This window comes from Ogataea parapolymorpha, chromosome I (genome assembly GCF_000187245.1).
Source record: "Ogataea parapolymorpha DL-1 chromosome I, whole genome shotgun sequence".
In the NCBI taxonomy this organism is placed as follows: domain Eukaryota; kingdom Fungi; phylum Ascomycota; class Pichiomycetes; order Pichiales; family Pichiaceae; genus Ogataea; species Ogataea parapolymorpha.
In genome coordinates, this window is record NC_027866.1 from 811,402 (window position 1) to 832,757 (window position 21,356).

The following is a 21,356-nucleotide window of genomic DNA, read 5'->3' on the forward strand; positions in this document are numbered from 1 at the left end:
ATGCACACCAGAGACCTGACACCCCCACAGCCACACCTTAAACCAGCAAACATCCAATCATCATCACCGGGTAAGACGGACAGCAGGTTCCAAGCGTTCAAAAAGGAGCCACAAGGGGGTGGGAAGCTTCGAGTCATTTCGTTTAGATTCTGAAATTTTTCCGCAAAACAGTTGATGGCAGATGACACATACTACCTAACGGTTCACGAGGCTGCCCTGGCCGTTGTTGCCACGGCAATGAAGAAGTCCCGACTGAAGCCGCACATCTTGGTAATCAACTCGATCATTGGGGCCTTTCTCTTTTCTGCCGGAGGAATGCTGGACCTGATGGTGCACGCATTGAATCCAGGGCTGGTTCATCATGGGTTTGTCGGGGTGGTCAGTTTGTTGCAGGGAAGCGTTTACTCGATTGGTTTGTTTTTCGTCATTTCCATGGGTATGGAACTGTTCAACTCTAACGTGCTATTTTTTTCTGTTGGGGTGATGCGAGGGGCAGTGTCTGTGGTAGACCTGCTCACGAGTTGGTTTGTTTCGCTCTGGGTCAACCTAGGTGCCACCATCTTTGTGGTATATTTATTTTGTCATGTTTCTGGTATCACATCCTCGGGAATCTATGTGGAAGAGTCCCGTGCAATAGCAGAAGACAAGGAGGCCTTCTCTTTCATGCAGACCTTTTTAAAAGGTGTTGCTGGGAATTTCTTTGTCTGTCTTGCTGTCTATTTGCAAATAATGGTGAAACCATTACACGTCAAGCTCATAATGATATATCTCCCGATTTTCACATTTGTGGCCATGGGGTTCACCCATTGCGTGGCCGACATGTTTCTGGTTCCTGCAGGGCTTTTAAACAAGTGCTCGTTTGGATGGGGCCGGTATTTCTGGAAGCTCTTTCTTCCTGCTACGCTGGGGAACATTGTCGGGGGATCGTTTTTTGGGGTGGTTATTCCGTGGTACCTGCATCTTGTGGTGATTGAAGAGGACATGAAACAGCTGCATCTTCCAGACTATGAAGAGCGCGACGAGCAGCCGGAGCTGAACATGGACTCCAGGGTGGTGCGCGCCCCTGGCCACTCGGCCGTTACCTCGCTGAATAGCACCATCAACTACAACCCGCCAGACGTGCAACGGTATGCTCCGTCCATTACCGAACGCTCGCCTAGCGGAGTGTTCCCTGTCTATGACATGGGCGAGCCTCTGGAGCCCGAACGGAGCATAGCACAGGCAACTGAGGACGGCGCGGGTCTCAGGCTCTCGTTGACCCGCAGCAGCTGGCGTCGTCGCGCTACGCAGACGGACGCAGAAGCACAGTCTGATACCGCTTCCAGGAGTCAGGAAACCATTAGAGATCGTATTGTCCGCCATCTGAGCAGAACCACGAGTCGAGACGATATGGGCGCAATGCGCAAGCGACTGTCTGCCGCAGGCATCACCTCAAAAATCGCCAGCCATTCTAATGATATCGCCGGTATCCACCAAGGCTCTATAGACGTATCCTATCCAGGCCCCACTGCGCCGAGGTTGAGGAGGGTGCCGACGGAGTCAGTCGATCCAGCAGATTCGCCCGAGGACAGCTCCAGTACCGACGAGAAAAGAGACGCAAATTAATAGAGCTTGGTGTCAGGTTAAATAAACACGCACCATGCTTACATAGTTTATTATTTTATAGAATTATTTCTCGCTAATTTTACGTGTCGTCGAATAAATCGTTTGTTTTCCTTAGTGTCCATGGTGCCTACGCAATCTAAAAAAGACACTATTTCCGACCGAGAAGTGAAGGAAAAGCTTGTGGAACTGGCAGCCCCGGCTCCAGAACCACAGCTACCTCCTGTTAACGGAGTTAATTGGCGCAAAGTCGAGGCTGTTGTTGCGCCGACTCTCTTCACTTTCGTGTCGTTCTTCGTCAGAATGTACAAAATCGGCATCAACAGCAACGTCGTCTGGGACGAGGCCCATTTTGGCAAATTTGGCTCGTACTACCTCAGACACGAGTTCTACCACGACGTTCACCCCCCGTTGGGCAAGATGCTGGTGGGACTCTCTGGATATTTGGCAGGATATAACGGGTCCTGGGATTTCCCGTCCGGCCAAGCTTACCCTGAGTACATCGATTACGTCAAGATGAGACTCTTCAACGCAACGTTCAGCTCCCTGTGTGTTCCCTTTGCTTACTTCACCATGAAAGAGCTTGGTTTTGACCTTAAAACCGTTTGGCTCTTCACTTTAATGGTCACCCTTGAAACCTCATACACCACGCTGGGCCGCTTTATTCTCTTAGACTCCATGCTGCTGTTTTTCACAGTCGCCACCGTCTTCAGCATGGCCAGATTCCACAACCAGAACAGAGACGAGGCCAACTCGTTTTCACGTAAATGGTGGAAATGGCTTCTGTTGACGGGAATTTCCATTGGTTGCACCTGCTCTGTTAAGATGGTGGGTCTGTTTGTGACTGCTTTGGTTGGTATCTACACCATGGTGGACCTGTGGGGCAAGTTTGGCGAGCTGCGTACCACCATGCCTCTCAAACGCTACTTCTACCACTGGGTCGCCAGAATCGTGGCACTCATCATCGTTCCCTTTACTGTCTTTGTGGTGTGCTTCAAAGTTCACTTTGACCTGCTCTTTGGTTCTGGTCCCGGTGATGCCAACATGTCCTCGTTATTCCAGGCCAACCTGCTCGGCTCGGAACTGCAATCTGGTCCAAGAGACGTCATGACGCTCAATTCTGTGGTCACCATCAAGAACCAGGGCCTTACTGGCGGTCTTCTTCACTCCCATATCCAGACGTATCCCGAGGGCTCCAACCAGCAACAAGTCACCACCTACTCGCACAAGGACTCAAACAACGACTGGGTGTTTGAGCTCGTGAGAGAAGACCCTAGAAATGAATTCACCGAACCTCACTACGTGGTGGACGGCATGTCAGTTAGACTAATCCACAAATCGACCGGCAGAAACTTGCACACGCACGAGATCCCTGCTCCAGTGTCTTCTTCCCACTACGAGGTGTCTGGATACGGAAACCTGACTGTTGGCGACTTCAAGGACAACTGGGTCGTCGAAGTGGTGGACCAGTACGGAACAGAGGACAAGCTCAGACTACACCCATTGACCACCTCGTTCAGACTTAGATCCGAGGCTTTGGGCTGCTACTTGGCTTCTTCCGGAATTGCGCTGCCTCAGTGGGGATTCCGTCAGGGCGAGGTCATGTGTATGAAGAATCCGTTTAAGAGAGACAAGCGGACCTGGTGGAACATTGAAAACCACAGTAACCCTGAACTTCCAAATCCTCCAGAAGACTTTAAGCTGCCAAAAACATCATTTTTGAAAGACTTCATCCAGCTCAACATCGCCATGATGGCCACCAACAACGCTTTGGTGCCAGACCCAGAGAAACAGGACGATTTGGCTTCTAATGCTTGGCAATGGCCTACACTTCACGTTGGTATCAGATTGTGCGGCTGGGGCGACGACAACGTGAAATACTTCCTTATCGGTTCTCCGGCCACCACCTGGACCTCCTCTATTGCCATTGTCGTCTTTGTGATTATGGTTGTGCGCTATCTATTGAGATGGCAACGCCAAATCAACGATTTCGAAGGACAGCCCAAAAAGGCCGATCTGTTTGTGATGGGTGGTCTGTATCCGTTTTTGGGATGGCTTCTGCATTACCTTCCATTCTGTATCATGGGTAGAGTGACCTACGTTCACCACTACCTACCAGCGCTCTATTTTGCGATGATTGTCTACTGCTACACCGTCTACAGACTGGCCGAGAAACTGAACCGTTGGGCGGCCGCTGCCTTGTACATTTTCCTTTACGCTCTTGTGATTGGCTGGTTCATATTCCTCCTACCACTCACATTTGGTATGGATGGGCCAAATGCAAACTACAAATACCTCAATGTCTTAAAATCATGGAGAGTTGCAGACGACTAGGGAATATAAATATCAAAATATAAGAATATTTGAATTATTTTTTATCCTAAATAATTACCGATGGCTCTCCAGGAGTCTTATGAAACACTTCTGCGTCCGTATAAGGACAAGAACGAGTTTGATCTTCATTACCCGATATCGTACAAGCCGTATGTTGGGATCATCGACAACACAAGTAACCAATCCATCTCTATGGACCTCCCCTTCATTAACCAGGCCTCATCAGGGTCTGGCAGAACTGCTCGCAAGATTATCAAGCCGCTGGTCACTAGACCGCAGACAACATACCACAAGAACATCTACCTGGATTTGGAGTTCAAGGAGTATTTAGATTGGAACAATTTGAAACAATTGGTGTCTTCGTTGCTCCACTCGTTTGCCACTAATTATTTCAAGTTGGTGCTCAACCAGCCCTTCGAAATTGCCACCACTTTGTTACAGGTAGGGTCGTTCCAGAATCATATATCGGTGCCCAGCCGTGCAGTGCAAGACGATTCCGAGTCCGATGACGACGATAACTATTTTACCAAGGAAGATGACAACTTAAGCAAAATGAGACAATCGCACATCGAGCGCGCGCCGAGACTCAGCCATTCCACCAACGCTCCAAAAAAAGTGATGCTCGACAAAATAGAGCCTGTTTCACTGAACACATTAGACGTTCTCTCTGCTCTTGTGTCCAAAGAGGGCCCTCGGGGAGTGTTCAAAGCAGTCAACACATCGTTTCTGATCAGTACGCTTCAATACACCATCAGATCGTGGGTTAGCGGCTTTATCTCCGGCTTGCTAGGCATTCCGGATCCATTTTACGTGGAAATGATGCATTCCCCAAACGCAGGTTTGAGTTTGGCCTTAAGTGTCGGTGCAGACGTTGTCACCGGACTACTGCTGGCGCAGCTCAATCTTATCAGAATGAAATTCATTGTTACAAACTCCGGAAAGGGCCCAAGATCGTTTAGAGAGATCATCTGGACTTTGCCACGTTTCTTTATCTTCACGCCTCCTAAAGACCTCATCATTCCAAATATCGTCACCAACGCCATCAGATCATTCACCATTCACTATCCAACCTACTTCTTGACCGTCCTATGGCAGGTGAACAAATATAATTCCATATCCCTTTACAACGCACTGGTGTTCATGTCCAAGGTGTTGGGTCTGTTTGTCAGACTGCCTTTCGAAACCCTATACAACCGTGCTCAGGTCAGCCATCTCCTCACATGCCCTACACTTCCCGAATCGATGAAATTGTCTCCAGATCAACTATGCATTAAGTTTGGCGGCTACTATGGCTATCTATCGACTCTCTACTACGTTGTGACGGGCACCAAACCCGTCGATTATGGGGCCGACAACTCGTTTGCAGAAAACGTTGTTCTAGAGATCGAGGACAGAGACGAAATCAACAAAGGATATGAGGCCGTTTTCAGAGGCTGGAAGGTCCAGCTGATTCGGCTTGTGTCGCGGTTCTTCCTCAACTTGCTCGCCCAGGAGTCCCAAAACTCTGAGAAATTTTAAATAACTTGTAATTAGTTGTCTGTCTCCGATTTCTGTTTCCCGCGCTCAATTAGCCGCTCTCCAAGCTTCTGTAGCACTTCCCCGTCAGTCAATTGCTCGCTTCGATGTGTGTCCCACACGTACTTTAGTCCACTAATGAGTTCCTCGGTGAAATGTTTGTTCAGGAACTTGCGCAAATCGGATCCGTCCACTATCTCATCCACTCCCTTGGTAGTCTTTGCTGTCTGTGCAGAGGTTTGCGTGTTGAGCTGTGGAATTGGTTGCGGTGTCGGAGACTCCGTCTTCACTTTTTTCACGGACGGACCGTCACCGTTCTCAGATTCCATAAATGTTTTTTTAAGGAATTTAATTAAACATTCAATCCACAAATACTATAGTACAATTAATTTTCGCACAGTTCATGACCTCACCTTGCGCTTGAACTCCCTGCGCATGTCTCGCCACAGATAACCGATCTCCTGGTGCCTGAGAAAATTGTCCATCACATTCTTCACGGTATCTGGGTCCAGCACCGGATCGGTCTCAACTATTGAGTATTTCTCGGGATCGAAGACAAAAGAGACCTCGCGGGAGTAGTCTCTGCTGTCCACGTTGCGGAACACGAACAGTATTTGATTATCGACTCCAGCATTCTCCATACGCAGTCCCAAAAGCTGCTCCAGCTGGAACGCCTTATCCTCTATAAGGTCGCTTTGTTTGGTTATAAATGTTTCGCGCTCACTGATAGCCTTCATGCTGTCTTCTAATTCGTCGTTGATCACCTGGATCTTATTCTCGTGCTCCTTCTTTTCTCTCAGTAGTTTCTCCTCCTCGATCTTCAGTTGCTGCACACGCGACATCGACGCGTCTCTATCTGAAATCAGCCTGTTCAGTTCCTCCAGAAGCTCATTATGAAGGCTCTCGTATGTGCGAAGTTTCGTGTTCAGATCTCGTTCTTTTTCCTGGAGATGGATCATCGAGGTTTCGTAGTTGCGTTTTTTGGCAAGTAGGTCTGCTTGGACGGACTCCAAGTACTCCGAGAGACGCGTCTTGAGCATCTGCATTTTCTCCTTGAGCTGTTCGTAGCTCTGTAGCGACTGCTCTAACTCCTCTGCGGTGGACATTTAAAGATAAACAAAAAAATATTTATTTACAACTTAGCTCTGAACAAGGATCATAGCATCAAAGGAAAAATATTTTTATTACGAGCATTGTACTTAGACGATCAACTCTAATGCGAACGCCTTTCCTTTGAATCCAGTGTCAAATTCCTGTTTCGCCATGGTTTATTTGCAGCATCGTTCTTCCCCACATAGAACCTTGTTCTGCATGGGTGGCAGACCAAAGATGTAAAATAGCGTGCCGCCCAGAATAAAATCCTTTGCCAGTATTTATTTCGATGGATTACAAAGCCTCTATGGATCTCCTGATACCGGCCATCTCTCGCATAGCAAATGCACTTCTTGTGCAGTTGTCTCAGCTCGAACTCTCACTCATTGCCGCACTGCTACTTTTGGCACTTGTGGCTGCCGACTATAGATATATTCGCCCGCATAGAATCAAAAATCTCCCGTCCATCCCCTGGTGGATCCCCATTTGGGGCAATCTCTCCATTCTCTTTCCCCAGGCCCACAACTATAAGCAGTCGCCTTGCTCTAGGTTTGCAGAACTAGCCCAAAAACACGGAGATGTGTTTCAAGTCCGACTGGGGACCAGAACCGTTGTGGTAGCCAATTCCTACGATTCGATTCTTCAGCTTTGGTGCTACCACAACATTCGAAATAACAACTCGCGGCCAATCCTGCATACATTTCACGGAGTTTTATCCCAGTCCAAGGTCTTCACCGTGGGGACCACTCCTTTTGGGGAGTCCTACCTCAAAAGCCGGAAATACATGTCCAGCAGGCTACTCAACGAGTCAAGCAATAGAAAATACAATTCAAGCATCATAGATAAGGAAGCCACAAAACTCGTGCGATACGTACTGTCTAGGACAACAGACGACGTTGTGGAGATGGATATCACCAGAGACTGCCAGTACTTCCATTTGGGGGTGGCATTAATTTTAACCTATGGCTACGAAATTAATGCTCGCGAGAACAAGGACGAACGACAGCTGGCGGACGAAATGGTCTATGTTGAGAATTACATCACTAAAATTCGCTCTCACATCCAGAACGTTCAGGACTATCTGCCCTGGTATCTCCGTTTGGTGTTTGATATTTTTAGCGGCAAGTCCAAGATCGCGAGGGAGCTGTACCATCGTAGAAACAATTATCTGTACAAGTTCAACCAGTTCACTACCTCGCATCTAGACGTTCCAGATGAGTACGTGCGCCGAAGTCTGATTTTCAACTATGTCAAGAACAACGACCAGGAACTGCTAAATGAGAGCCAGCTTGGTAGCATTTGTCTGACAATGGTAAGTGCTGGCCTGGACAACACTCCACTCAACTTCCAGTACGCGATGATACAGCTTAGCGAGTCGCCGCATATACGGGTCAACGCACGGGCCAAGCTTCTCAAATGCTACAACGACGATTCCATAGAGGCATGGAATAACTGCCATGCCGAGAATTTGTGTCCGTATGTGGTGGCCATCGTCAAGGAGACACTGCGGCTTTTTACGGTTTTGCCTATGTCCTTGCCCCGAGAGACAACTAGAGACATTGTAATAGGCGACGCAGTGATTCCACGAGGCACCACATTATTTATGAACGCCTGGGCTGGCAACCACGACAAAAGGCGGTTCTTCAAGCCCATGGAATTCATTCCCGAGAGATGGCTGGACCCAGAAACGGGAAACGTGGACACAAACCTAAGACACTTCTCCTTTGGTGTGGGCTCGCGCATGTGTCTCGGCAACAACTTGGCTTTCAAAGAACTGTATGTGTTAATTTGCAAGTTTCTGCTGATGTTCGAGATAGAAGCTGCCAACGACGAATCGCCAAGCCTGCACCCTCTGGAACTGAACCAGTTCCCGGAGTCAATTGCCATTGAGCCAATAGAAACAAATGTGCGTTACACGGTGAAAGATAAGGCACTGCAGGATTACGTGGAGGGTGTATAAACAGAAGACTGAGCAAATAAAAATAATTAAATAATTTATTATGGACCATTCTCACCATATGATGGATCCCATGGACCCAATGCCGATGTGTAAGATGTCCATGACGCTGACCACAGACTACGAAAATGTCTGTGTACTTTCGTCGTCTTGGATGATCACTTCTGCGCAGTCTTTGGTCCTTTCTCTTATTGCTGTCTTTATCTTATCGGCCGGATACGAGTTGCTCAAGAACTGGACAGCTCGCTGGGAGTCGCGCACATACAAACAGCCTGCGCTTTCCGGCAAGGCGCTGCAAAATTACAAGGTCAAAAGCTCGATTCTCTACGGAGTGTCTGTGCTATATTCGTTTATGATCATGTTGATATTCATGACCTTCAACGTGTGGCTGATGGCCGCTGTGGTACTCGGCAGCATTGCTGGAAGATACGTCTTTGGGTTCAAAGACAACGGAGCTGCTGTTCCTGGATCGATCGCGTGCCACTAGTCTAATATAGAGAAATGGTCCAGTTCTTGGCAACAAGAGGCTTAGGGTTCCTCACCACTACGTGAGTTCCCTGGTCAACAACCTCAGCCGTCCACTTTTGCCCGTCCTGCTCGACAGTGGCTGCCGTGGCCTGGGGACCGCCTAGAATAACGATTCGCTCGATCCTCACGCCCGTTTCGTACGTGCTTTCAACGGTGGATGTTAGCTTGCCTCCGTCCAGCTCAAACCTGGCAAACACCTGTTCTCCCCTCTGATAGGCAAATGTTTCGCCATCGTCAATATATAGCTCTCCTGTGGCTCTGCCCTCGTCTGCAGCAATATACAACGTGTATGGATCATTTTTCATCAGTCTGGACGAGCGTCTGTACCGTTCCTTAGAAGGCAAAATCGAGCCCCCACGAAGGAATACCGGAACCTTTTCCAGCGGAGCTTCCACCTCGTGGAAGCCCTCACCACTGATTTTCTCAAAGGACACAAAATCGTAGTATGGCTTGTCGTCCGGCAGGTACAATCTCACGGAATGTGTGTCTGGGCTGGTGACAGGTTTTACCAGCAGCGGCCCAACAAAGAACTGGTCGTCAATGGTATACACGTTTGCGTTCTCAGGACTGTCAAATGCGAGAGAACTAACCACGGGAGTTCCAGAGACAGAATGCTTGTAGAACTGTGTATAGAACAATGGTAGCAGTCTATATCTTAGTTTGATTGCTTCTCGCATCATACCCGTATATGGCTCGCCAGCAACCCATGGTTCCCGTCTGCGCGAGTCAATGTGAGCATGGGCACGGAAAAATGGATACCAGATGCCGGTTTGATACCATCTGACTTGCATTTCTTTATCGGGGTTACCGAAAAATCCTGCAATGTCTGCCCCTGCAAACGGAAAGCCCACGGCGTTCATAGTGAGCACCATGGGAATACTCTCGCGCATGTATTCCCATTTGGCCATATTATCTCCTGTCCACATGGCAGCCGTGCGCTGGGAGCCCGCGTAGAACGATCTGGTTAAAATGAATGGCCGCTGGTCAGGGTTGCGTTTTATCAGAGCATTGTATGTCATCTCGTGGAAAGTAAGGCCCCACACATTATGGACCGAGCGGTGCTCCCAGTCACCGTAATGGATCAGGTCTCGAGGAGCAGTAGTTTCTGGGCCGTTGAAAATTGACGGTTCGTTCATGTCATTCCAAAGATGAGCATTGGTAGCAGACCCAAGCAGGCGCGACCCATTGGCAAACAAGCTATCCCAAAACGGCTGTGCAGCCGGGTTCATGCCATCGATCCACACAGACTCACCTGGCCACGAGTGTCCGTGGTACAACTCCGAGCCGTCGTTTTTGCGGATACCCAGTTTTTTGTCAACAACCGCGTCGCTAACATCGTAGCCAACTTTGAGATGAGGGTCAATAATCACAATCAAGGTTCGTCCTGTCTCGCCCAATTTGCCCATCATGCGCTCAGGGTCTGGGAATAACTCTTTTTTCCACGTGAAATATTTCTTGTCGTCGGTGTACTCGATATCCAACCAAATAGCATCAAATGGAATTAACGACTCGTCGAATTTTGCGGTGATGTCCAGAACATCCTCTTCGTCATTATAGTTCCACCGGCACTGGTGATATCCAAGAGAGAAAATGTTTGGCAGGGCTGAGTGACCTGTGAGTTTGCTGTACGACTGCACAACCTGGGTTGGAGTCTTTTTAGCAAAGAGGACAATATCCAAAATTCCGCTTTCCGATATCCAGTGAGTCTGGATTTGGCTCGCAGATTTCTTGATGTCAATGTTGGTGTCTGCGCTATTCAGCCAGAACACTCCAGCGCTTCCGGTCTCGCCGAGTCCAATCATGAACGGAATTGAGCCGTACATTGGGTATTTGCTTTGTGTTTCGTACTCGAAAATATCCACATTGTACAGCCTGTAAGGATCTGTGTCGGTCGTATCTTTGAGTGCAAAAGAGTCCGCATGCTCTGGAATACCGTAAACAGCTTTGGCGCCAAGGAAAGAGACATCCAACGCCACAGATTCTGGGCCCAACGGCAGCTTATCGTCTCGAGAATCTTTGAAACTGTCTGTGTAGGCATCAAAAGTAGACTCCTCAGGAGAAACATGAATAGAATTATCTGCGTTTTCCTGCTCTTTTGTTCTGTAGTGCTCGATGTTCAAGAAATTTCGGTCATTGAGGACCAATTGAGCTTTCTCATCACGCAAAAACGTAATCTTGAAGGGGTGAAGCTCAATCTCAACACGGTATGCGTGAAATTCAAGAGTGATTTTTTCCGAGTCCACGGAATGCCTGAATGATTGCAGACGAGGTTGACCTGCCAACGCCCATTTGGCCGTCTCATTAAACCGACGGCTGGCCACATGGTCGACAACTGGCTTTCTGTCCGCCTCGTCGATCTGTAATCTCAGATTGTCGTCTTCCAGAACGCTAATGTTCATATCCAATGACACGAATGATCCATCATTGAGCATCTTAAGCAGTGTGGCATGTAAATTTCCGGCAGAAGGGTCGACCTTAAGCGACTCCAGATCGATGGAGTACCTTGAGTCATACTCCGTTCCCAGCTTTTCGACCTCCGTAGCGAAATGTCTGTTTCTGGAACAAAATCCTGATTCGCTGCATTTCTTGAACAGGAACGACTTCACTGCCTCCACAGGTAGCAAAGACAGCCAGATTAATATGAAAGGGGTCCAATGCATGCTTTTGTCAAAAGTTGAGCTGTGGAAAATAGATCTTAGTTTGCAGCCCTGGCAAGATTTCGCGACGCGCAAAATAAATATTATCGAAATAAACAAACAAGACTAGACACCATGCCGGGTGAAATAATCACTCTGCAAGCAGGTAAGTGGAATATCTACGGCTCCACAAGACTAACGGTATAGGCCAATGTGGTAACCAGGTTGGTGAGCAGTTTTGGAGCCAAATATGCAGTGAACACGGAATACTACCCGATGGGACAACTTCCCCTGAAACACACAATCTATACAGAGAGGACCAGACAGACATCTTCTTTCAACGCAATGATAATAATAGATACACTCCTCGCGCGATTCTTATAGATATGGAACCCAGAGTGATAAATAATATTCGCAGCAACACCGGCAGTCTATTTAATCCTAAGAACATCTACGTCGCCCCAGAAGGTGGAGGAGCGGGAAACAAATGGGCGGAGGGCTACCACCATGCACAAAGACACGAGGAAGAGTTTCTGGATATGGTAAATAGGGAGATTGATGCCTGCGACTCTTTTGAAGGTTTCCAATTGATCCATTCGGTTGCCGGAGGAACGGGATCAGGGATTGGGTCCTTTTTCTTGCAGGAACTGAGCGATCGTTTCCCAAAAAAACTGGTCCAAACATACTCCGTCTTTGGAGCTTCTGAAGTGGTGGTCCAACCGTATAACACAGTTCTTACCTTGAAACGGCTGATTGAAAATTCTGACGCTAATGTCGTTTTTGACAACAACGCGCTGATGTCCATAGCATCCACCAACTTGCAGGTTTCAAGCCCCTCGTACAAAGACACTAACAAGCTCATCTCAACTGTGATGTCTGCTGCTACTAACACACTGCGATTTCCAGGGTACTCGTACAACTCATTGACCAGTATACTGTCCACATTGATACCTACACCGGACTTGCATTTTCTGATAGCCAGCTACACGCCATTCACAAGCGACTATGTCTCAAATGCGCACGAAATTAGACGTAGCACGGCGTACGATGTGATTTTGGAAGTGCTCGATAAGAAGCTCAGAATGTGCAGCTCCAGCGATACAGGAATGAATCTTTCGGTACTCGACATTATTATTGGAGAGATAGAGCAATCAGATGTACAAAAGGCATTGGTCAAAGCTCGCACGCGGATAAATTACGTGCCCTGGAGCTCATCGGCTATTCACATGGCTCTGGGGAAGAGGTCACCATTTTTGAACAAATCTCAAAAGCAGGTGAGCGGTTTGATGTTGGCAAACTCCACGTCCATCTTGAAGCTTCTTAGGAAGACCCTTAGCGAGTACGATCAACTGAAAAGCCGAGGAGCTTTTCTCAATAATTATAGCCGAGGAGAATACGAATTTGACCATGGAGATATCAGCATGGAATTTGACGAGGCCAGAGAAACCCTGAAGACCACCATGAACGAGTACCGCGACAGCGAAGAACTAAGCTATTTGGACGAAATTGATCCCGACGAAGATGCTGGTCAAATCACGGAATCTGCTCCGCGGGATGTGGACATGACATAGATGTAGTAATAAAAAATCGCCAATTTCCGAAAAGATATCTTATCGCAATTGTGCTTTTGATGTTCCCTGCTCATGAAACTCGTGATAGAAAAGAGTCAATAGAGCTCGATCATCTTGATGGGGAGCTCTCGGTGCTTGAAGAACGGCCAATTGGGTCTTCGTCAGCATTCCAGTCTCGGAACCCAAATTTAGGCAATAAATCATTTGAAGAGAATACCCAAGAAAATTCCCATGAATTATCCCATGAAGACACCAACGAAAGCATCTACTATCCAGACGGAGGCTTTAAGGCATACTCCGCGGTCTTTGCCTCGCTAATGGGGCTGATCTGCTCCTTTGGACTGATGAACTCCACAGGTGCGATCGAGTCGTATCTTGAAAAAAATACACTTAAAACGACTCCAACAACCACTATATCTTGGATCTTTGCTATTTACACCTTCCTGACTTTTGGTTGCAATCTTTTTTCTGGTGCGCTGTTTGACACCTTTGGAGCGAAGAAAGTGGCCATTCCAGGTGCCCTATTAGTCTGTGCCGGTCTCCTGGCAACGGCCAACTGCACACAAGTTTGGCAATTTATCCTGTCGTTTGGTGTTTGCTGTGGAGTGGGCTGTGCATTGCTTATGGCGCCGATGGTCAGCTGCATCGCTCACTTCTTCCGCAAAAAAAGAGGACTTGCTTTGGGCATTGCCATGCCCGGAGCCAGCATTGGAGGAGTTGTGTGGCCTCTGGTCTGTAATTACCTCTATCCCAAAATTGGTTTCACATGGACTATGAGAGTGCTGTCTTTTATTTTTATTGGACTGCTGACTGTGAGTTGCCTGTTGATCGATGACCGTCTCGACGAAATCGATGGGGACTCAAAAAATCATAGTGCTTCGCAAGTTTGGGATAGGGTGAAACAGAGCATTGATTTCAAGACTCTCAAGGATCCTGTCTATTTACTACTTGTCGCAGGCCTTTTCATGAACGAGTTCTCACTAATCTTGTGCTTCACATACATTCCATCATACGCCCTAAATAACGGTTATTCCGAGTCGTTGTCACTGATTGCACTGACAGTGGTCAATGCTGCTGGTGTTTTTGGAAGGTACCTTCCTTCGCATCTTTCTGATAGTTATGGAAAGTTCAATCTAATGGTTGCGGTGTCCGCCATTCAAGCGCTTTCAATTCTGGTTTTCTGGCTACCATTTGGTCATATCAAACCCTTATTTTTCATTTTCTGTATCATATACGGCTTTGCTACGGCAGGAACGCTTGCATTGACTCCACTTTGCACGTCTCAAATCTCAAACCCTAGAGACTTCGGAAAAAGATACGGCACGGCATATTTCTTTGTCAGTTTCGGTAACCTGATCTGCATTCCTATTGGTATCGCAATCACAAATACTGCTGCTGGGTATAATGGTATGGTTGGTTTTGCAGGAGCAGGATCGTGCTCCGCTACTTTACTTTTTGTGCTTGCCCGCTACAAATTAGCGAAATTTAATATGAAAGTTGTGTGAGCGGTGCGTTATTTATACCCAAATACGTGCTTTACCTATTAACTAAAACCCTACAATGCTGCCTGTCGAGTATGTCAATATACTTGAATTGACACTCTTTAGGTCAGATGTGTCCCAAAAATTATCGCTGCTGTTGCGCCTGACAAGCCCTTTGCTTCTCCGGCGTCCGCCATCACTTGCTCGTATTCTGGTCCCCTCGGAAAAATTAGATATTATGCTTTCTTTGCGAGCCGCAACATAGGGGGCCATAGGTCCATCCTCTGTGTTTGATTTCTCTCCCTCATCTTCGCTTGCGTCATCGTCATCAAAGCGCTCAAACTGTGGCAGCAAGTCTGAAGTGATGATGAGGTTTTTCAAAAAATAGGGTATGTATTTTTGAAGGCTTTTGTTGTTCATGAACTGATCCGGGTCCCGATTCTTGGCTGTATTCGTGTAAGCTTCGGTGATTGTCGCCATCGAAGTTGTTCTCGTTGGCGCCTGGCTAAACTGTGGTTTGACATATTTGGACTTAACGGTCCTCCTCAAAGAGCCAGAAAGCTTGACCAATATTTGCCTGAGCACTTTGAGTTCTTCCTTTGAATAGCTCTTCAGTACGCCGTCACCATAATGCGTCTCCATAACAGGTATTTGCTGTAGCCATATGTTCTGGTAGATATCTCCCGATCCAGTGTCGTCAATCCCCCAGGCCTTGATGAGCTCGATTGTGTCATCATCCAGTTCACTCTCGTCTCCAGCAAGATCCTTAAGAAGAATGGAAACCTGCTGTTTGCGCCAGTTATCGATTCGAGAGTTCAGATCCTCTTTTCTATAAGGTATGTCAAAATTAATATGTTCCTGGAGGTCTTCAATCAAAGAGTCATCATCGTCCCCTTCGTCTTGTACATCAACAAAACTCTCATCGTTGGCATCCCGTGTAGAGGTCTTCTCTAAAGAAGTGCTCAAAACGTCGTCGTAATAAGGGTCCTCTGCGGGCTTTCCCGTTTCTGAAGGGCCCGGAGAAAATAGGATCCATTCACTAGACGAATCTAGACCGCCGGAAGAAAAACTCTCGCGGTGTTGAGGGTCCACACCCTCTTGGCCCACATCGCTGATGTTGTAGGCATCGTCGTCTTCCAAGTTAGAGGCCCTTGAGGCGCGCGTCCTAAAGAAATCACCATTTTGCGTCTTGCCCCTAGAATTTCCAGAACGGAAGGGCAAAGAACCTAAGCGTGCTAAGTCCGTGTTCTGGTTAATCATCGGTGAACCCGCTGAGAGCAAAGACGAAGTGGAAGACACGGTGGATAACTCATTCGAAGCATATTTGTATTTGTTAGGAGTTTGCGGATTAGCCACAAACGAGACTGAATTTGAGGCCATTTTGTATGGTCTCCCCTGTTTGATTTTCCACTAAATTAATCAATGACGAGCAATACCAAAAGGATTGAGAAAGAGTCTCTATAAGTCAAATTGCTAACAATTGTAAAGATTCGTCTTATCGCTTTTCCCCTATATTTATTAGGATCCGATTGAGCGAGACACTTCCCGCAAATCGGAATAAATTATACACGCCTGTAAAGAGCCTCAGTTTTTGCACGGGAAAGTTGTTTCTTTTGCAAGACACCCCTACACTGCAAAATATAGCTTATTATTAACCTCATTACATTAATTAAACGCATTACAAGTGATAACGCTGTTGCTTAGTTTGATGGTTTGATGACATCGCTAATAAACGTTGTCTCGGTGTATCCGTAGCCAGTTTCTGAGTGTTCAACTTTGCCGTCCTTAACGAGTTTAAAATCAAGTTCGTTGCTAAATTGGAAAATGTAGGGCTTTGTGCCAGCCACTCCGCTAGCAATGTTCTTCACAAATTGAGGCAGCTCATTCATGACATCGACACGCTCGCTCAAATTCGTAAGAGCACCCGAAACTTGAACCTCGAGATCTTTTCCCCTCAGAGTAAACTCGGCTTCGCCAGGAACATTCCAGCCGGAAACAGAGTCTGTATATGTCTTGAGATGCTTTGTCGTGTTGTCAACTGATCCTAGAAGGATCTTGCCATTTTTATCCGTGACAATGCCAACGCTAACAGTGGTTGTGTTGTACGATTTCGGAGTGGTGAACTCCATCACGACCACAGAATAGTTCTCGGACTGGTAGTTAAGAAAGTTCCATGCAGCAGCAGCATGATGTGGTTTCATGCCTTGAAGTGCCATAACATACATTCCAAGTCCCGAGTTTAGAGTAATATCCTGTTCAAATTGCTCGTTGCCTCCCAACTGGATAGTTCCAGAGGCTTTACAACGAGGCCAGAAGATGTGTCTCATTGATCCCCATGGGTTGGCAAGGTCTGTCCCGTAATAGGTGGTACCGTCCTTTCCGAATTTCACGCTTTCGCCAATAAGTTCTAAGGTCAAATCAACAATGCTAGCAGGATTAACGGACGACTTGATACGGTAAACTCTGAGCGCATCGTCGACTTCGACGGATAAATTATCGGCATAGAAGTTTGCACCGGCAACCGTGAAGTTCTCCAACTTGGTGGAGGTCCAAACATAGGCATCAGGTTTGCTCTTCTTGAAGATTTTGAAGGTAAATTGAGCTGTTGTATGCAGACCAACCAGATTTGAGTGTATCACTTGGGCAAATCCAGAGTATGTATCATCGTTGAAGTAGAATGTCTGGGTTTCGACACATGTGTGGCTCGGCACTTGGTACTCCAGGTCTTTTGGTGACAAAGGAGAGTACAAAGGCTCGTCTTTAGACAGGTCGGAGCAGACTGGATGAATTGACTCCGGTCCATATTCTGGTTCGGCAGTTCCAGCAACTACCGACAGTCCTGATTGAACTAATTTCCACATTTTATTAATAAAGGTTGCTTACTGTTCCCCCCAAGAATAAATACATTTTTAATTTTTTTGTTTGGCATACAAAAAATTTTGTTGACCCGTGTATCAGCTGACAGATCTCTGTGTAGCCAAACTACTCGTATGATCATTCTTCTTCTTCCTCTTCCTCATCCTCCTCATCCTCCTCGTCAAATTCGTGTTCATTCTCTTCACCATCTTCGTCGAAAACCAGTGATGCATCAAAGTAGAGACTTGGGTCCAAAGCACTGATGTCACAGGATGTCGCTTTACCTTCAAGAAGCAGCTCGCTCATAAGAAGACCCGTAGCCGGTGCGTTATTGATACCCCAACAGGAATGTCCGGAGGCCAAATAGAGATTCTCTACATTTGTCTCACCAATAAGTGGACCGGATGAGGAAGGCACATCCAAAACCGGGAGATAGCACGCCTGTCTTTTGAGCACTCTGCCATTCTTCAAGTTTTCGGAAACTTTGGAAACATAGCCAAACAGTTTATCGCATTCCTCGGTCACAATCTCAACGTCATCTGTCGTTTCTGGGATTTGAACAGACGAGTCTCCTTCCCCGCACACGTAAACTTCGTCTTTTCTTGCGTAAATTTCGGGACTCACAAATCTACTCTTACTAAGTCGTAATTCTGTGAAAACTGCGTAAGGCGTGATCTCTTCGACTTTAGCAGGTTGTACTGTGATGGAGTGGGCGCGCAGTCCAGAAATAGGACAATCGGGAAGAATCTTGGATGTCCAGGGACCGACCGACAGCATCACCTTATCTGCGAAAAGCTCAACTTTCTCGCTGGAGGTCTTATCATACTCTGCTTTTGCGCTGGAAGGATAGTAGGAGACGCCTTTGCAGTTACCCGTCTCTTCATCGATCATTATGTCGTCCACTTTGCCAATGATTAGCTCCACAGCTCCTGTGGCAATGCACTGCTTTAAAATGAATGTGGTGAATTGGTAAGGATGCACTTGGGCCGTGGTATTTTTGTTACCGAGGTGGTTCCAGTCATCAATTAGCCTGCTGTCGATCCAGCCCAGATCCTCCGGAAGTTTTGGTCCGGAAGGCGAGTTCTGGCTCTCAATGGAAATACTGTTGCTGTTCTTTGAGATAGTGGTGGACTTCACCTCATTTCTGTCCTCCTCCGCTTTCTGGCTGCGTTTGGTTGTTCTTCCGCTCTTCTTACCTTCCAGGCTATTTAATCGCGACTCGGTGATGTCCCCCTCAACGCTCACCGTTGTTAATCGTCTATAACCCCATTCTTTCTCTCCGTCGAACTCGGTCGCGAGATCTTGGTGTAACTGAAAGCTCAATGGCACAATTTGCTGGGGAAAGGCCCACAATGCCAGTAGCCCACCTGCCTTTCCAGAGGCTCCTCCCGCCACACGTTTGCTTTCGACGATGGTAATGTGGTAATTCTCCGGATCAAAGTTGGGATGTCTCGTAAGATAGAACGCTGTGCAAACACCAATGATTCCTGCGCCAACGATTACGATATGCGTCTTGCCCTCGTGTTTTCCTGAAGGAAACGACGAGTACGTCAGAAAATCAGGCTTTTCTGGGGGAATTTGTTTCTCGGTCCCCATATCCACTGCCTGCGACAAGCGACTAATAATTTAAAATGCCGTTAACAATAATCACTTTTTTCTGGTACTATAAAAGTAAGAAAAGTTGCGTGAGAATTTCATTGCTTACACAGCCGTAATTATAATGCTATCTATTTACGACGACTCCTCAGAGTCGCTAAGGTCTATTTTTCTTCCGTTCGATTCGACTTCCAAATCACTGTTTTGGTCGTCCGAAACGTCTTCTGACGGCACTGTGCCGTCCATATCATCATCATCATCCTCCTCGTCCTCCTCTTCCTCCTCGCTGCTCAGCAGACCCGCGTCGTCTAGCTCCTCGATATACTCGACGTCTGCGTCTTCCTCGTCATCGTCGCGAGTCTCGAGGCCTACCAGCTCTCGCTTGAGCTCGAACCTGTCTGTCATCATGCTTAGTTTGCCTCTAAGCTCCAACAGTCTGTCCAAATTTCCTGCTTTCCTTTTCATGGTGGTAGCCAACAAATTCAAGCTGGGCGAATTCTGCAGCGATCCGCCATGAAATATTAAAATGTGCTTGACCCAGTAGGCCAGATTTGTTTGTCTATTGGTGTTTCTGGCAATTTTTTCAGCCAACCTGTCCAAAAGCGGGCCAACATAAATAGAGTCCAGTTTTAGGATTGTGTTGCGGATCACAGTCTCGTCCTTGTTGTTCAGCACACTCTCGAGGAGAGAATGGTCGTTCGATTTAAGTGCCTGCGACAAAACAGTTGTCAGAGTTCCTGTCGAGGCTCTTCCGCTCTTTTCAGCGGCGTTTCCATGGCCATTCGTTTGTATGGCTCGCAATCTCTCTGCCAGCGAAATCTCGTCTTCGTCGTCCTCCTCAGCAGTTTCAAGATCCCTAAAGTTGTCACCCGACGAAACTACTGCGTTGCTCTCGTTGTAGGTTTTAGGAGCAGCAATGTCGTGGCCATTTTTAGAGAACTGCGAAAACTTGAGATTAGGCTTTGGTTTTTCCAGCTTGATGTCCGCGACTACTTTGTAAATTTTTGTCCCATCTTCCGCTAGAACCCACCAGTCAAGAGCATCAAAAAACGGCACGCTCGAATCCTCAAGCCAGGTCAAAGTCAGGTGCTTTGGCCCTAAAGAGACGCCTTGGATTGGAAGGGTTTCCGCAACCTCTGATGCAGGCCGAGCGACAGTGATTTTGGCGTCACTTTTCTGTGTGTTAACGGTTTTCTTCTTGCGCTTGTAAGGCGAGCTGGCAGACTCAACAGTTTTCTTCTGTTCTTGCAGCGGACTGTTGAATATTTCCACTGCTCCCGACTCGGTGGTAGCAGCCAAGATGGTCATATCAAACCCGTTGTCCGCAATTGCTATCGATAAAACAGGCTCTTCGGCAACCAGAACCCCGACGGTGGTGCCTTTTGAGATGGAAATGGCATTAATGAACCGATCGCCTTGCGCAGCAGTGAAAATTATGTCGTCACCATAGTTCAGAACCGTGTGTATAGGAGAAACGTGTCCAGGAAGAGTCTTGACAACCGCAAAGTTGTCAGCAGTATTCACCAAGTACGTGGAGTGCGAGCAAAGAACAAGATGCGGCTGATCGTTGTACACTACTGTTGCCAAACGGGTCAAGGTTGTTTCTTCGCTCAGTGGTCTATGTGTCTTGGAAAGCTGCCAGCTTTTGAGATTGAATTCGTACAGGTTTCCTTGTATATCGCAACTGTAGGCCACGTTGGAATGCGCATTGTGGTGGAAGTCTGAGGCGGTTATGTGGTTAGAAGTCGCTAGCTTGTGAACGATCTCGTTTCTGCTTGGAGAATAAATATGAACAGCGCCATTTTCCAAACAGAGTGCTATCAGCTGATCTTCCAAAGAGGCGTCTACACGTCTCTTTTTGACATTCTTTGACGCCTCCGAAGGGGTCTGGATCCATGTGAGAGCCCGGACCTTGACACCTTTCTCAAATGGATAGACATTTGAGAAATTATCAGCCATATCTTTGGAGCTCTGAACCCTAAGGGTGTGCGAGTCGAGTGACACCGACACACTCGCGTAGTACTGCCCTGTCGCATCGAAGGCCGACGCCACGAGAGACATTATTGTGGTAGATTTATTCCTAAAATTTTTCAACACAGCCCGAAACTATAGGCCGTACTTACCCTGCCCAGAGAACCGTCTGGCAGGCAATTATTTTTCAATATAAAAAGAGCACTTTTTTTCCAGT

The 21,356-nt window shown here is 47.3% G+C and overlaps 14 protein-coding genes across 14 annotated transcripts; 7 read left to right on the forward strand and 7 right to left on the reverse strand.

Moving 5' to 3' along the window:
- Nucleotides 1-174: 174 nt before the first annotated feature.
- Nucleotides 175-1,605, forward strand: HPODL_05107 (uncharacterized protein; the record flags this gene model as incomplete). The annotated part of the gene is made up of 1 exon (XM_014081929.1): nt 175-1,605. One exon carries the CDS (start codon nt 175-177, stop codon nt 1,603-1,605), a length of 1,431 nt encoding a protein of 476 aa, XP_013937404.1.
- Nucleotides 1,606-1,725: 120 nt separating this feature from the next.
- On the forward strand, nt 1,726-3,936 carry HPODL_02303 (Dolichyl-phosphate-mannose--protein mannosyltransferase 2; the record flags this gene model as incomplete). Its single annotated transcript, XM_014081930.1, has 1 exon — nt 1,726-3,936. The coding sequence occupies one exon, from the start codon at nt 1,726-1,728 to the stop codon at nt 3,934-3,936; it is 2,211 nt and encodes a 736-aa protein (XP_013937405.1).
- Nucleotides 3,937-3,996: 60 nt separating this feature from the next.
- On the forward strand, nt 3,997-5,454 carry HPODL_02304 (uncharacterized protein; the record flags this gene model as incomplete). The annotated part of the gene is made up of 1 exon (XM_014081931.1): nt 3,997-5,454. One exon carries the CDS (start codon nt 3,997-3,999, stop codon nt 5,452-5,454), a length of 1,458 nt encoding a protein of 485 aa, XP_013937406.1.
- Nucleotides 5,455-5,465: 11 nt separating this feature from the next.
- On the reverse strand, nt 5,466-5,780 carry HPODL_02305 (uncharacterized protein; the record flags this gene model as incomplete). The annotated part of the gene is made up of 1 exon (XM_014081932.1): nt 5,466-5,780. The coding sequence occupies one exon, from the start codon at nt 5,778-5,780 to the stop codon at nt 5,466-5,468; it is 315 nt and encodes a 104-aa protein (XP_013937407.1).
- Nucleotides 5,781-5,852: 72 nt separating this feature from the next.
- HPODL_02306 (uncharacterized protein) lies at nt 5,853-6,557 on the reverse strand (the record flags this gene model as incomplete). The annotated part of the gene is made up of 1 exon (XM_014081933.1): nt 5,853-6,557. One exon carries the CDS (start codon nt 6,555-6,557, stop codon nt 5,853-5,855), a length of 705 nt encoding a protein of 234 aa, XP_013937408.1.
- Nucleotides 6,558-6,832: 275 nt separating this feature from the next.
- HPODL_02307 (Conserved hypothetical membrane protein) lies at nt 6,833-8,503 on the forward strand (the record flags this gene model as incomplete). The annotated part of the gene is made up of 1 exon (XM_014081934.1): nt 6,833-8,503. One exon carries the CDS (start codon nt 6,833-6,835, stop codon nt 8,501-8,503), a length of 1,671 nt encoding a protein of 556 aa, XP_013937409.1.
- Nucleotides 8,504-8,543: 40 nt separating this feature from the next.
- Nucleotides 8,544-8,987, forward strand: HPODL_02308 (Conserved hypothetical membrane protein; the record flags this gene model as incomplete). The annotated part of the gene is made up of 1 exon (XM_014081935.1): nt 8,544-8,987. The coding sequence occupies one exon, from the start codon at nt 8,544-8,546 to the stop codon at nt 8,985-8,987; it is 444 nt and encodes a 147-aa protein (XP_013937410.1).
- A 1-nt stretch (nt 8,988) lies between these two features.
- Nucleotides 8,989-11,688, reverse strand: HPODL_02309 (Alpha-glucosidase; the record flags this gene model as incomplete). Its single annotated transcript, XM_014081936.1, has 1 exon — nt 8,989-11,688. One exon carries the CDS (start codon nt 11,686-11,688, stop codon nt 8,989-8,991), a length of 2,700 nt encoding a protein of 899 aa, XP_013937411.1.
- A 111-nt stretch (nt 11,689-11,799) lies between these two features.
- HPODL_02310 (Tubulin gamma chain) lies at nt 11,800-13,235 on the forward strand (the record flags this gene model as incomplete). Its single annotated transcript, XM_014081937.1, has 2 exons — nt 11,800-11,830; nt 11,872-13,235. The coding sequence occupies 2 exons, from the start codon at nt 11,800-11,802 to the stop codon at nt 13,233-13,235; spliced, it is 1,395 nt and encodes a 464-aa protein (XP_013937412.1).
- A 59-nt stretch (nt 13,236-13,294) lies between these two features.
- Nucleotides 13,295-14,740, forward strand: HPODL_02311 (Conserved hypothetical membrane protein; the record flags this gene model as incomplete). The annotated part of the gene is made up of 1 exon (XM_014081938.1): nt 13,295-14,740. The coding sequence occupies one exon, from the start codon at nt 13,295-13,297 to the stop codon at nt 14,738-14,740; it is 1,446 nt and encodes a 481-aa protein (XP_013937413.1).
- Nucleotides 14,741-14,782: 42 nt separating this feature from the next.
- On the reverse strand, nt 14,783-16,096 carry HPODL_02312 (uncharacterized protein; the record flags this gene model as incomplete). Its single annotated transcript, XM_014081939.1, has 1 exon — nt 14,783-16,096. The coding sequence occupies one exon, from the start codon at nt 16,094-16,096 to the stop codon at nt 14,783-14,785; it is 1,314 nt and encodes a 437-aa protein (XP_013937414.1).
- Nucleotides 16,097-16,416: 320 nt separating this feature from the next.
- Nucleotides 16,417-17,577, reverse strand: HPODL_02313 (Survival factor 1; the record flags this gene model as incomplete). Its single annotated transcript, XM_014081940.1, has 1 exon — nt 16,417-17,577. The coding sequence occupies one exon, from the start codon at nt 17,575-17,577 to the stop codon at nt 16,417-16,419; it is 1,161 nt and encodes a 386-aa protein (XP_013937415.1).
- A 133-nt stretch (nt 17,578-17,710) lies between these two features.
- Nucleotides 17,711-19,186, reverse strand: HPODL_05108 (oxidoreductase; the record flags this gene model as incomplete). Its single annotated transcript, XM_014081941.1, has 1 exon — nt 17,711-19,186. One exon carries the CDS (start codon nt 19,184-19,186, stop codon nt 17,711-17,713), a length of 1,476 nt encoding a protein of 491 aa, XP_013937416.1.
- Nucleotides 19,187-19,303: 117 nt separating this feature from the next.
- HPODL_02314 (uncharacterized protein) lies at nt 19,304-21,229 on the reverse strand (the record flags this gene model as incomplete). The annotated part of the gene is made up of 1 exon (XM_014081942.1): nt 19,304-21,229. One exon carries the CDS (start codon nt 21,227-21,229, stop codon nt 19,304-19,306), a length of 1,926 nt encoding a protein of 641 aa, XP_013937417.1.
- Between the last annotated feature and the right edge of the window lie 127 nt (nt 21,230-21,356).